This window comes from Anopheles cruzii, chromosome 2 (genome assembly GCF_943734635.1).
Source record: "Anopheles cruzii chromosome 2, idAnoCruzAS_RS32_06, whole genome shotgun sequence".
In the NCBI taxonomy this organism is placed as follows: Eukaryota; Metazoa; Arthropoda; class Insecta; order Diptera; family Culicidae; genus Anopheles; species Anopheles cruzii.
In genome coordinates this window covers 46,216,785-46,228,742 of record NC_069144.1, presented here as the reverse complement: position 1 = coordinate 46,228,742, position 11,958 = coordinate 46,216,785, and the positions used below count along the sequence as shown (strand labels likewise).

The window sequence follows — 11,958 nt, the reverse complement described above, 5'->3', positions numbered from 1 at the left end:
CAGAACTCTGGCGATTGTTTACCATTCAGCTGTCAACGCCTGCTACTTTGAAGTGAACAACCATCGTAGAAAAGAAAGCAAAAATATATACATACCTTGGGAAGGACCTTCATATTTGTCAAAAAAGACCGAATCTTTGTTTCACGCGAAAACAATTGTGTAACGCGAATCGGCAATTGTGTTTTGTGTATAACAATCGTTAACTCCCGGTGTAATGCTGGCCACTGCTTTTCAGAGGCTTGCCGGCAATGCATTTCGGCCGACACAATATTGTGTACGGCTGGTGAGCCAAACTGGCGGCAGTGATAAACCAAAGCCCGCGGTCAAAGATGCTGATACGATTTTCGACAAAATCATTCAGAAAAAGATCCCTGCCGATGTAATCTACGAGGATGAAAAATGTTTGGCCTTCAACGACGTTGCCCCACAGGGTCCCGTGCATTTTCTCGTGATACCGAAAAGAAAAATAGCAAAACTAGAAGACAGCAAACCGTCGGACACGGAGGTAACTGTGAAGCGTAGTTTTAGTATACAGCGTTAGACGATACTTTGGTCCCTTTTTGTTCCTACAGATACTCGGTCATTTACTGCACGTGGCCGGTCTGCTGGGAAAGTCTAAGGCACCGCAAGGGTTTCGCTTAGTGATTAACAACGGGGATCACGGATGCCAGACTGTTTATCACATCCACTTGCACGTTATCGGTGGTCGGCAGCTGGGATGGCCACCTGGCTAAAGTGAAAAAGTGTAAAGTGTGCTCTGAACCTTTCGTAATCTTTGTCGGAAAATGCGGGGAATTTTATGAAATAATAAAAAAAATCTCAAACTTTGTTTTGAAGCAGTTTGAACCGGAATTCAGAATGAACTATGTCCACCGCGAAAACAAGCTGTCAAAAAAGCGTTCAGCTGTCACATGATTTGGAGAGACGATCAACACAACGAAAATAAACACATTGTAGCCCAGCACAACGGCAGTTGTATGAAGTTTACCTAATTTTCTAGTGTTGTAGCAGAAAGTGGAAATCAGAAAACATAGATCGAAAGCCGGGATGGATGTTCCGCTAGTGGCAGTACCCGTTGGAAAGGACACGGAAGCATCGCCATCGAAAGATCCTGAGAAAGTGGAAGCAACCGAGCCCCCAACGGAGCCAAGCTGTACTAGGAACAACTTTAAAGCCCGCCAAGGAACGAAACACTACTCACGCTCTGCCCCATACGTGGCCTCACGGAGGTCGGGGTGTTTAGAAAAACGATTCCTAGAGGCCGTAGCACACAACAACTCTGAGATGGTTAGAGAAATGATCGAGAGCGGGATGTCGCCCAATACGTACGAAAGCTACTACAAGCGATCCGCATTGCATATCTCATCATCTCGGGGCTTTCGTGACACGATTAAGATTCTGCTGCAAAGCGGGGCCGATCCGAACATCCGGGACATGAATCTGAATACTCCGTTGCATTTGGCGTCGTGCACGGACAGCATAGATGTGGTGCAAATGCTGCTAGACTACGGTACGAACGTCCTTCTGCGCGACTCGAACGGTTTGCTGGCTCTGGATATTGCCATCGGTAAATTACGCCTGTCGGAACGTATCATATCGAAAATGCAGAAACTCACGCAGAGCGACATTCATAGGCATCGCGAAAAGACGATCAGCGTCTGCGAACTTATATTCTCCGTGTTCAAGAAGCAACTGCGAAACCCACTGCTACAGGACCAACAACGAGAGCTCGGCTTCAGTCAGGAAAAGTTAGAACAAATGTTTGCGGATTTTTCCGAGCAGCTTGAACGAGTGCGGGAGCGACAGCTCGATTTCGATGACATAGTTGACCAGATCAGCAACTTGAAGGTGAAAAGCGAAATCGACAGCGACGTGAACTCGTTACTGTCTACGTTGCAACAAATATCTATCTAACTCTGGTACCTGGTGTTTTATACAAATTAAACTAACATTAGGTACCACAGTGTAGGGACAATTGACATGGTTTCACAGCGTAACATTAGGTGTGACACATTCCGTGCAAAGGGAGATGGTTTCGCTCGGGAACCATCAACGTAGGCTGGTAGGATGCTGCGGCTTAGGTTTAGTAATTTAAATACACATATATATATATATATACACATATTCGTCACTTTCCGATGATACATTTCAAAGCGGATATTTTCATTTCTTTGCCGCTCCGTCCTGTTTGGCTTCGCGTTTTCGTTTGTTGAGAGGATTGCGGGGATCGTAAACGTCGTACCAATCGTCGTCCTTGGTGGCTGCATCTTTCGCCAGTATGGGATCCTTCTGTTCGAACTCCAATCGATGCGATAACCAATTGTCTCCCTGGATGTCCTTTTCCGCGTCTTCTTCGGTCGCTGCCACGTTGCCTTCGCTCGTCGATTCGTCACGCTCGTGCGCCGTTTGCAGTTTCGATTTAAACTTTTGCAACAATTGCATGGTAAAGCTTTCCCTCGAGCTACCCTTCTTCGGGAGCTGACTGCTCTTCTGTGCGTACTCCTCCTGAACCCTCAGCACATCTTTCATCACTTCCTTGCGGGATTCTTTTTTCGAAACTTTGGCCTCTTCTTTCTCTTTTTTCTTGTCCTTCGACTGTTTATCGGTGCGGTAGTCGCGCTTTAGTTTGGTTATCTCTTGGCGAATTTTCTCTGCCTCCTCACGTTTGCACTTTTTCTTCGCCCCATCCAACTGATAACCATCGGAGTCGGTGTCGGATTCAGTTTGGGCGCGCAGTTCCTCCTCCGCGCGCTTTTCGGTGTGTGGTTTACGCTTTAGCTTATCGCGAACCAATTTAACGTCTTCATTTCGGGTCATGCCTTTGGACCGCTCTACGGATGCACGATCGTTCCGCGTATCGAACGAATCGGTCTCAGCATCTGCGTCCATGCTCGTCTCGCCTTGATGGCTATCCGTGTGGTCGATGGATTGTTTGCTCAACTTGGGATCATCGAGTACGTCGTGTGACGACTTCCCACGGGCATTGCTGGATGTTTTCTGAATCAAGACGTTCACTTCCTGCTCTTCCTCCTCGGCTTCGTCACCGAACGAGAGGAGGCCAAAGTTCTTGACGCCCTTTTCCTTTCGCCTTTTCCTAGCACCCTCATCGGCCGGCTGTTTTGCTTGGTCTGCCGCTTTGCGAGGCACAATGTCGTCAAACGGATTGCTGAGCACCTCGCTCCGGATGATGCGGTGCGGAAAGTGCGGCCGTTCGTTTTCGTACACCTCACCTTCCTCCAGTTTTAGCATATTGTAAACCGTATCGCCCGTGACCTTGGCGAACAGTGTATTCTGGTTCTGCAGTTCCGGTGTAGCGGACAGTGTGAAGAAAAACTGAGATCCATTGTCGTTTTTGCCCGAATTCGCCATTCCGACCAGCCCTCGGCGGACGTAGCGCAGCCGAGAGTGGAACTCATCCCTGAAGGTGTGCCCGAACGCCGATTCCCCGCCCGTTCCGTCACCGTTCGGGTCACCGCCTTGCACAATGAATCCCTTGACGAGGCGATGAAAGACCGTTCCATCGTAGTAGCCGTCGAGGCAGAGCTGCACAAAGTTGCGACAAGCCAGCGGACATTCCTTCGACCACAGTTCGATATCGATGTCACCAACGGAAGTTTTGAGCAGAACCTAAAAGCGGAACACATTACAGTAATGGAATGCGCCACAGCGTGGTCGCGAAGATCGCACACGATACCTTTCCGTAGGTTGGAGGTTCTTGAATATAAATGTTACTCATATTTTAAGCTAAAACTTGCACTCCGAGGCCGTCCTCTCTGTTCGCAATCGATTTGTTTATCGTAAGCGCCCTGCAAAAGTGACATTTGAAATTGAAAACAACGCTTTTGACAACCAGCCGGCTTCCGTCGATGTGCTTCAGTCGTGTGTTGAAGAGCAAAGAACGCCCGCGGAACATGTCTGATTCTAAGAAAATTAAACTCGATTCGCCCGGAAAAGGCGCAGGCCACAACAGGCAAAAGAAAGGTAACTTCGGAAAACGTAACTTTTACGCCAGAAACGATCGCTTCATGCAACCGGGCCAACGTGGATTCCTGGTAACGTGCAACGGTCGGGTGCATGATTGCACGCGGGACAGCTACCGCATCCTGAACGAGTACGCCGATCAATTGTACGGTCCGGCGGTGGCGGCGGCGGCTCCAGCGGAACCGACCGACGCGGCCAATGAAAAGTCGGGCGACGAAAGCGAAGAAGATATTTCAGTGACGTTGCAGAAGGAAACGGAAGCGGCCGGGAAAACGAAAATGAAAGCGATGCGCTTTCAACAGGTCGACAGCGGCGCCACAAACTGTCTTTTCATACGAACAACTCTGAAGGAACCGACCGAGTTGGCACTTCGGGTGCTGAAAGATTTGAGCGACAGCAAAAAACCAAAGTCTCGCTTCATCCTTCGCATGGTGCCCATCGAGGCAGTTTGTCGGGCGAACCTGCGCGACTTGATCGACACCGTCGGCGGCCTGTGCGATCGACACTTTCTGAAGGAACCGAAAACCTACGCCATCATTTTCAACCATCGGCTAAACAACGAACTTTCGCGAGACGACGTCATTCGCGAACTGGCTCAGCTAATCACATCGAAGAATGTCGGCAATAAGGCGAACCTGAGTAATCCGGACCTGGCCGTCATAGTCGAGGTAATCAAGGGCCTTTGCTGCATCGGTATCCTGCCGGACTACTATCAGCTGCGAAAGTACAATTTGGCGGAAGTCGTGACACAGCCCCAAGCACCCCCGATGCCTTCATCATCTGCTACTGCCGAAAATACAGAACCCACCATAGACACCATTTCCAGTGAAACAGTTCCGAAGTAGAAGAGAGGTTTTATTTTTTCAAAATAACGATAATAAAATGAACCTGTAAAGGGAAATGAAATGCAAAAAAAGTTATATACAGTTGGTGCGCGATTGCGGTAAGTTTCTAGTGCTTCGATCGCTTATGAGACACATCCCCGGAGTGCCCCTCGATGGCGGTGTTACACTTTGCGCTCGTCGTTTGTACCTCGCTTAGTGGCGGTGCACTCGGCGCAATGAACGTGCTGGAGCGCTTCCTGTTTGGGTTGGGTGGCGTTTTCGTTGGCGAGTACTGCTTCAAACACTCCACATCTTTAAACACCACCTGTGCCCCACCGCCACTGGTCGGAATGACGTCGCCTTTGTACAGCTTCGTTTCCAGCTCGCCCTCCGTATCGGCGTCCTGTGAAATCAGACAGTACTTGGTGTTCTTCTGATTGACCACATCCTTGTCGTTCAGTTTTGTGACGGACTTTGAGTTCGTGTAGTACGGCTGCAGGATCGTGCCGAGTGGCACTGGATTGGCGGAACGGTGCTCCAACCATCGTTCACCCGTCGATCGGGATCGACGGTGTCGCGCATTCGATGCCGCCGTTCCGGGCTGTTGAATGGGGAGAAAAAGAAAACGAACCATTATGAGAAACTGGGCGCTGGACGGGGATTGGGTTGCCTTTCGCTGGCACATTTACCCGCGTAGTTCTCGGCGTTGCGTAGGCCGAAATCAACGATTTTACGTTCGGCGTTGATTCCGGCTTGTGGTCGCTACTGTCGACACTGTTCGATCTGGTCCGCGCAACCGGCGATCCGCCCTGAACGATCTCCGAAACCAGCCGAAGCCGCTCCTCTTTGTCACGCATCTCGTGCCGTAGTTTATTCTTCTGTTCCTGCAGCTTCAACTCCAGCTCGCGGCTCATCTTCTCCGACTCGACCGCAATCTTCGAGTTAAACTTCTTTCGCTGACGTTCCTTTTCCAGCTCCTTCTGGCTCACCAGCTGGGTCTTCTGGTTCAGCTGTGCCTGCAGCTGGCGTACCCGTTCCTCTAGCTGCCGATTGCGACGGTTCAAATCGTCGATCGAGCTTTCGTACAGCGTGATCTTGTTCTCCATCGCACCGATCTTCTGCTTGCCCTGTTGCAGCACACCCTTGATGGAAGCATTTTCCGTGCGCAGGGCCACATTTTCGCCCTCCAGCTTGTGCAGATTCATCCGGAAACGGTTCTGGCGTGCGTCAAAGTCATCACCGAGCAGTTTCCGCTTTTTGATGCGCAGCTCGAGCACTTCCGACAGCTTGCGCACCAGTTCCGTGCTCTCAGGCGTGCCCAACTTCATGTCAACCAGAAACGGTTCCAGGTTGTAGACCAGCCCCAAATCGTAGTCCATACGATCGGTGGTCGCCAGATGGTGCCTCTCCGTCAGCTCACTCATAGCTTGCTTGTACAGTAGGTTTGCCTTACGGCGGCCGGGTGTGAGCCCAACGTCGACCTTGATTGGCGTCGGTCGTGCTATCTGCACGTCCTGCGTCATTTCAGCAAACTTCATCACCTGCACCGTCTCGTCGTAGTCTTCCGCCCGCGGATTAACGCACACGATCATCCGCACCTGGCCCTCGCCGTCGAAGTAGTTTTTGAACAGGTGCGTTATCTTCGAATCGCGGTACGGAACCTTCTTGGCGCCGCACGTCTGTTGGTTCTCGCGCAAAATCTCCAAACACGTGCGCAGCGTCATCAAGCTGTTGTTGATGTTGCCCGCTTCGCGCAACCGTTGCCCGGTGTTGCCGGTCCGATTCGTGCGCTCACTGCCGGCCAGATCCACCAGCGACAGCTGGCTGACGGTGATAGCGCTCCGGTCCTGCACCACGTTGTCCCCCTTTATATCGAGTGGAGCCTGCACCAGCCGAATGGTGAACACGGAATGCGAGCGACTCGACTCGGCATTCAGTATGGTGTGGCCCATCCGCTTACGTTTTTGACCGATCTGGAACAGTTCCAGTGCTTCGTCGGCCGACTTAACTTCCACCTCCGTGACGCCGTGCACAAACATGTTGTGGCTCGCGTCTTCGCGAATCATTTTGCACTGCAGAGTCCTGATGGAACAAACGGAGGAATAAATGTATGGCCGTTTCAATTTAAAATCCCATGAGTGTCCCCATAAATCAAAAACCCCGTACTTTTGAATCGAAGTTTCTTCCAGCAAATCGAAGACACTGTTGTTGTACACTTCCACGTAGTTGATGAATACCGAGTAGATGTTGTCCTCATCGATGCCGCTAATTTCCGGTGGATCCGCCGACGCCTGTGAGGCCACCTCCTGGTCCAGGTCGCGCTTTCGCGAACTTTTCAGCAGTTTGGCGTTCATTTCCGTCTGCCGTTCGAGCAGTGCTTCGGCTTCGGTCAGAACTTCGAACCCATTCAAGCGATCCGATTTAAAGGTGAACTTCTCCGCCTGACACTCGTGTATCGAGCGAAACAGGGCGTCCAAACAGCGCGGCATAATACCGCGGTGCTGGAGGTCCCCGGTCATGGTGTACGTTTTGCCGCTCCCCGTGACACCGTACGTGAACAGTAGCCCATTCTTGCCGCGCACCAACGCTTCCAGCAGCGGCTGCGCCACGGTCACGTACACGTCGTGCTGCCGGACCGAGTCGTCGAACACACGCTTGTAGATGTACTGCGTTTCCTTCAGGTTCATCACCTTGTAGTTAATGGCAATTTCCGGAGGCGTCAAAACGACCGTATGCCGGTCCGTGACGCGCAAACAGGTAAGATCGGACTCGCAAGGCAACGGCCGTAGCCGACAGTAAACCTGCACCGGGTCTTTTACTACGCCGTTGCCAGAATTTCCACGACTTTTGACCGCCGACCGCACCGGCACCATCTTGAGCGGCGTCTTCGTTCGCCTGGGCGTCGTGGTTATGCAAAGAAACGACAGAAAAAAGATCACCAACAATCGGTACCGCGCCTTGTTCCGGCGACGCCAAGCGGAGAGCACATAACTGTGCAGGAATCTTATACTTACATCGTCTTCATTATCGAAACTGTGATAGCTTTTCAGGGCACCAAAAGTTATTTTCATCAGAATAAGACGCAGAATTCGATGCACAGACAGACAACAGCCGTAAATTAGAAACTCCAACCACAAAACAAAGCACAGCAGCCACACAACAAAGCGGCAGTTCGATGCAAAAGATCGTTACGAATAGTTTGGGAGACGTTAGGCCAACTGCGTTTGGAAAAGGCCAACACGTTGGTGTAATGTCAAACTTTGACAACCGCGAACGGCACAGGGTGGTTAGTGGAAAATTAAATTCAAAAGCTGCGCAACTAACAAATAAAGTGGTTGAATTAATCCAATTTTGTGATGCCGTAAAAATGAATAATAATTTTGTTGTGCCACAATTATTTCTAACAAAATAAATCCACATTGCTATGCAACTGATTCTAGCGAACTGGTATGAAACATTTCGTGAATATATTGACAGACGCTTCTTCGAATCGTGAAACTATGCGCCGCTATGCTTCCCGGGAAAAAAACGTGCATCAAATTAGTGTTGTTCCGGATTACGCGAAGTTGTCTTTAGTTACTAATTTAGGTCCCGCAATTGCGTGTATCGAATACTATATGGTGATTCTGTATGAAATCCTCGTAGACGTGAAGTGTGTACAAATACCGTGTTGTTTACAGAAGTGGTGCGTTTCGGGTGATCGCAGGCGGCCGGTTGTGCTGAAGATCATGATGCCGGCAAGTAAGTAAGGCGGATGTGATCGGTATAATTTACAACAGGCAATTCAGTTTATTACTAGATCAATTATAGGGTCTCTGGTAGCGAAACAATGGAGGAAGAATATTATTTGAAATTTTTTTTCGATTCTGTTAAATACATGGTCCAATAGGAGATGGTAAATATTAGGAAGCTGACGGGAAAAATGATCAACGAGAGCTGGTCCAACCGTCCTCGCTGCGAGCCAGCATACATTAGTGCCACATCTGCGACGTTGCGAAACCTGCATAAGAAGGGCACGACGGGGAAGGATGTGGTTAAGTCGACCAGTGTTGAATTGGCCACGCTAGGGCCAACGGGGGAGTATTCTTACCTTTTTCTCGTCATCACGGACGACACTTTCTGTGCATTTTGTACACTATCCTGTATATTGCTAAGGGAAGCGGACGTTGCTTTGCTGTGATCCTGAGGCTGGATCTTGTTGCCACCGCCGCTCACTTTGAGAGCCGCGGAAGGCTCCAGCCCATTTTCACGCTGAAAGGAAGCCGAATTGATCTGCACCCGGTTGGTGAGATGGAGACAGAAAAGATAAATGAGTGTCCTTGGTAGGCCCCCCAGCCGGGGTTCCTCAGATCCCACTACTTACCGATGTGTCCATCGTGCTCTGTGCCAACGTGACTGCCGACTGTAATGTAATTGATGGAGGCATGGACGAAAGGTGATGGTGATGGGACTTGGAGACCCGCCAGTGCTTATCGTACCGGATGCCAAATAGCACGATGAAATACTCCATAAGGGCGAAAAACACGAACAATGTACAGGATATAAGCCACACCTAAAGGGCGAAACCCGATATGTTCAATTGCGGAAAAACCGATTAGAATGTTGTAGAGCAAAAAAACCACGGACCACGCACCTCAAGGCACTTCAGTTCCAACGCGTCCGGCGAATTGTTCCTCACGGTGTCAAACATGGTGATCAGCGATAAGAGCGTGGTAACTAGCAGCACCATCCGTCCGGGCACAATTTCAGGCACGACGACAAACGAACCCCAGGAAATCGAAACGAACAGCGTGGACGGAAGGTAGTTCTCAAGCAAATAGCTTTTCACTTCCCGCGACAGGGTGATCTCGAGCCGTGCCGAACTATGATTATCTGCAACGGAAGTAACGTGCATCTAGTAACGTTTCTTTTTTTTGTTGCCCATTGCCATCATTTTACCATCGCTATAATTGACTATTTGCGATTCCTGCTCCGTGTAGAATGAAACAACGTACTTCGGAAGCCGAAAAAACCCGTTTCCGAAATCTTTCGGAAACGACAGTGCGTTTTCCGTTCGCCAGCGAAACCGCAGATCCTTGACCGGGTACTTATCTGTGAGCAAGAGCAAAGACAGGGGCGCGAGCGTGTGTGTTAATGTCGTCTTGCGAAACGGGTGAGCTCGAAGCTCTCACGGTACGTACAACTACTAAAATCAACCGGACATCGCTGCACGTCTAGCGGGTAAAGCACAAAGTCCATGTCGCACTTGATGATGATGGTGGCGCTAGAAATGGTGGTGACCACAAGCATAACGGGTGTTTTAGTTTCATTTAAGAACGAACTGAGCAAAGCCTTTTACGCCACTGACGTACCCTATGCTCAAGCTAATGGTGCTGTTCTCGTACAACCGAAGGCTCGAGATCTCCTCGAAGAGGGTCAACATTTTCATTTCGCGCAACTGCCGTATGTACAGATCCGGTACCCATATCATGTCCCGGTCGGCTTTGGTCAGATCCACAAACTCGCCCACCATGTTCGCCATGATGGGCTGTACTCGCAAGTCTTCCCAGGTGATTTGGAGGAAGACATCGAACGAAATTTCCTAAACGCCGGGCCGGGAGGTTGCGATAAGAGCAGAGAGAGAGACAGCGAAAGTCAGAGGTCACTTCACCAGCCCGGTGGCGCCCAGCGCCGAATGCTCTTACTTCCTTGTTCTCGTCCACGCCCGATATCCGGTTAATGTACAGCGAAACGGATACATCCGTGAGTGTGCCTGGCAGAGCAGAGCGAGAAGGGAATTTTTTTTCTTTGTCGGCTACTCTGCACCTTGACCTCATTGGCGGCGGCAGCTCATCCCCCGGGCCCCCACTTACCTGGTTTCACGTTCTTATCATATTCGACGTCCTGCAAAAACTGATAGTTCAGCGGTGCCGTTGACGCTGTGAGCCAGAGTTCAAGAAAGCAGACGAGACTGAAACAGACAGTAGAGCAACAGCACGCCGAGGCGAGGCGATAATTAGCACATCCAGTCACCATACGCACTACGCACTACCGCTTAACTCAAGGCCAACGAAGGGAAAACTGCCAGTAGGCCACTTTAGGACTATTGGCGCTCGCTTTGAATTGGTCAGCGATCAGGGCGCTCGATGGTCACGCTACGGGAGTTGTGAAAATGCATGCTGCGTTGTCACCGTCGTGCGTGGTTAGTAGCTCACCTCACTAGGTATTTGCGCATAGTATTTGTTGTTCGCCTGTACCATCAAGCAACATGCTTCATATTGCACGTAGAAGTTTGGAACCGACCGACGACGACGGCACTGACGCGATGATCATCGGCGTGGTAGTCCGGTTGTTGCTCCTTCCTGGGACTGGTTATTTCTGTATCCTTACTCTCTCTCTCTCTGTGGCAGATCCTCCGTGGACACAAATGCACAGGATCGTGTGTTGTCTAGTTCGGATAGCGCAACACCATTTTGGTCACCGTCGTCATCAGAATCGATAAAACTTTGGCGACTTTTTACACACACCCCACTTTTGGTAGCCAGAACACGTGCTTTACTAGCATGCTCGGCGCGGGTGCGTGCTACACCACGGACGAGTGGTCGCGGACTCTCCACTTTTGCGTTCAACCACACTAACCTAACTACTGTCGTTCGTATCCGGTTCCGTATCCTATCGGCAGTGCGGTGCTAGACACACACACAGTCCAGGGACTAATAGAGTGGAAGCAAATAATCGGACCCACCGGGACCAGCACCAGCGCCACTAAACAATCGGCCCCCACAAAGGTGCGGTGTGGAGTACACCTCTAGGACCGCGAGATGCAAATTGAACCGCGTTGGGTCTCGTTCGGCCAATCGATGAGTTCTGATCCGCGCCGTCACACTAGAAAACCCGCCGTAGTAGTGCACCGTTCTTCGTTTGGCGGAGAGCGAAGAAAAAACTTCTGGACGCAGATCCGGTGGTGTGCGCTCATTCATTCACTACCTGCGCGACCTCTCCGTGTGTTATGAATATTCGTGAGACCCCCCGCTTGTGTAGTTTCTATTGCTTTCTTTGTTTTTTTTGCGTTGCATTGCTCGCTGTGTGTTATCCCTTTAATTTAATCAATAATAGCGAACTCATAAACTTGAAAGCTCGCGGGCTGCTAAGCTGCCACTGCCGCTGCCGCGCT

General features: G+C 50.4%; 6 protein-coding genes across 6 annotated transcripts; 3 read left to right on the top strand and 3 right to left on the bottom strand.

Annotated features, from left to right (window-relative positions):
* The first annotated feature begins 150 nt into the window (after nt 1-150).
* Nucleotides 151-947, top strand: LOC128269294 (uncharacterized HIT-like protein Synpcc7942_1390). The gene is made up of 2 exons (XM_053006721.1): nt 151-505; nt 573-947. The coding sequence occupies exons 1-2, from the start codon at nt 215-217 to the stop codon at nt 732-734; spliced, it is 453 nt and encodes a 150-aa protein (XP_052862681.1). The 5' UTR covers nt 151-214; the 3' UTR covers nt 735-947.
* Nucleotides 948-992: 45 nt separating this feature from the next.
* On the top strand, nt 993-2,119 carry LOC128269292 (ankyrin repeat domain-containing protein 54-like). The gene has a single exon (XM_053006720.1). The coding sequence runs from the start codon at nt 1,048-1,050 to the stop codon at nt 1,912-1,914; it is 867 nt and encodes a 288-aa protein (XP_052862680.1). The 5' UTR covers nt 993-1,047; the 3' UTR covers nt 1,915-2,119.
* Nucleotides 1,998-3,787, bottom strand: LOC128269291 (spliceosome-associated protein CWC27 homolog). The gene is made up of 2 exons (XM_053006719.1): nt 3,695-3,787; nt 1,998-3,627 (listed from the first exon to the last, which is right to left on the bottom strand). The coding sequence occupies exons 1-2, from the start codon at nt 3,734-3,736 to the stop codon at nt 2,164-2,166; spliced, it is 1,506 nt and encodes a 501-aa protein (XP_052862679.1). The 5' UTR covers nt 3,737-3,787; the 3' UTR covers nt 1,998-2,163.
* A 114-nt stretch (nt 3,788-3,901) lies between these two features.
* Nucleotides 3,902-4,826, top strand: LOC128279167 (THUMP domain-containing protein 1 homolog). The gene has a single exon (XM_053017886.1). The coding sequence runs from the start codon at nt 3,912-3,914 to the stop codon at nt 4,824-4,826; it is 915 nt and encodes a 304-aa protein (XP_052873846.1). The 5' UTR covers nt 3,902-3,911.
* A 106-nt stretch (nt 4,827-4,932) lies between these two features.
* On the bottom strand, nt 4,933-7,830 carry LOC128267888 (kinesin-like protein KIF23). The gene is made up of 4 exons (XM_053004837.1): nt 7,820-7,830; nt 6,972-7,700; nt 5,495-6,887; nt 4,933-5,406 (listed from the first exon to the last, which is right to left on the bottom strand). The coding sequence occupies exons 1-4, from the start codon at nt 7,828-7,830 to the stop codon at nt 4,933-4,935; spliced, it is 2,607 nt and encodes an 868-aa protein (XP_052860797.1).
* Nucleotides 7,831-8,608: 778 nt separating this feature from the next.
* On the bottom strand, nt 8,609-11,019 carry LOC128279166 (glycine receptor subunit alpha-2-like). The gene is made up of 10 exons (XM_053017885.1): nt 11,000-11,019; nt 10,658-10,755; nt 10,490-10,557; nt 10,157-10,386; nt 9,986-10,068; nt 9,744-9,896; nt 9,439-9,677; nt 9,169-9,357; nt 8,896-9,077; nt 8,609-8,805 (listed from the first exon to the last, which is right to left on the bottom strand). The coding sequence occupies exons 1-10, from the start codon at nt 11,017-11,019 to the stop codon at nt 8,649-8,651; spliced, it is 1,419 nt and encodes a 472-aa protein (XP_052873845.1). The 3' UTR covers nt 8,609-8,648.
* Nucleotides 11,020-11,958: the final 939 nt, after the last annotated feature.

What these genes read in the sequence shown, in the direction of transcription:
- LOC128269291 (XM_053006719.1), bottom strand. Translation starts at nt 3,736, where the DNA reads ATGAGTAACATTTATATTCAAGAACCTCCAACCTACGGAAAG. An exon ending in AACCTCCAACCTACGGAAAG is followed by an intron (nt 3,628 to 3,694) that starts GTATCGTGTGCG and finishes TTCCGCTTTTAG; the next exon opens with GTTCTGCTCAAAACTTCCGT.
- LOC128267888 (XM_053004837.1), bottom strand. An exon ending in GAAGAAACTTCGATTCAAAA is followed by an intron (nt 6,888 to 6,971) that starts GTACGGGGTTTT and finishes TTGTTCCATCAG; the next exon opens with GACTCTGCAGTGCAAAATGA. An exon ending in CAACGCCGAGAACTACGCGG is followed by an intron (nt 5,407 to 5,494) that starts GTAAATGTGCCA and finishes CCCATTCAACAG; the next exon opens with CCCGGAACGGCGGCATCGAA.
- LOC128269294 (XM_053006721.1), top strand. Translation starts at nt 215, where the DNA reads ATGCTGGCCACTGCTTTTCAGAGGCTTGCCGGCAATGCATTTCGGCCG. An exon ending in GCAAACCGTCGGACACGGAG is followed by an intron (nt 506 to 572) that starts GTAACTGTGAAG and finishes TTGTTCCTACAG; the next exon opens with ATACTCGGTCATTTACTGCA.
- LOC128279167 (XM_053017886.1), top strand. Translation starts at nt 3,912, where the DNA reads ATGTCTGATTCTAAGAAAATTAAACTCGATTCGCCCGGAAAAGGCGCA.
- LOC128279166 (XM_053017885.1), bottom strand. Translation starts at nt 11,019, where the DNA reads ATGCGCAAATACCTAGTGAG. An exon ending in ATGCGCAAATACCTAGTGAG is followed by an intron (nt 10,756 to 10,999) that starts GTGAGCTACTAA and finishes TGTCTGTTTCAG; the next exon opens with TCTCGTCTGCTTTCTTGAAC. An exon ending in TGATAAGAACGTGAAACCAG is followed by an intron (nt 10,558 to 10,657) that starts GTAAGTGGGGGC and finishes CTGCTCTGCCAG; the next exon opens with GCACACTCACGGATGTATCC.
- LOC128269292 (XM_053006720.1), top strand. Translation starts at nt 1,048, where the DNA reads ATGGATGTTCCGCTAGTGGCAGTACCCGTTGGAAAGGACACGGAAGCA.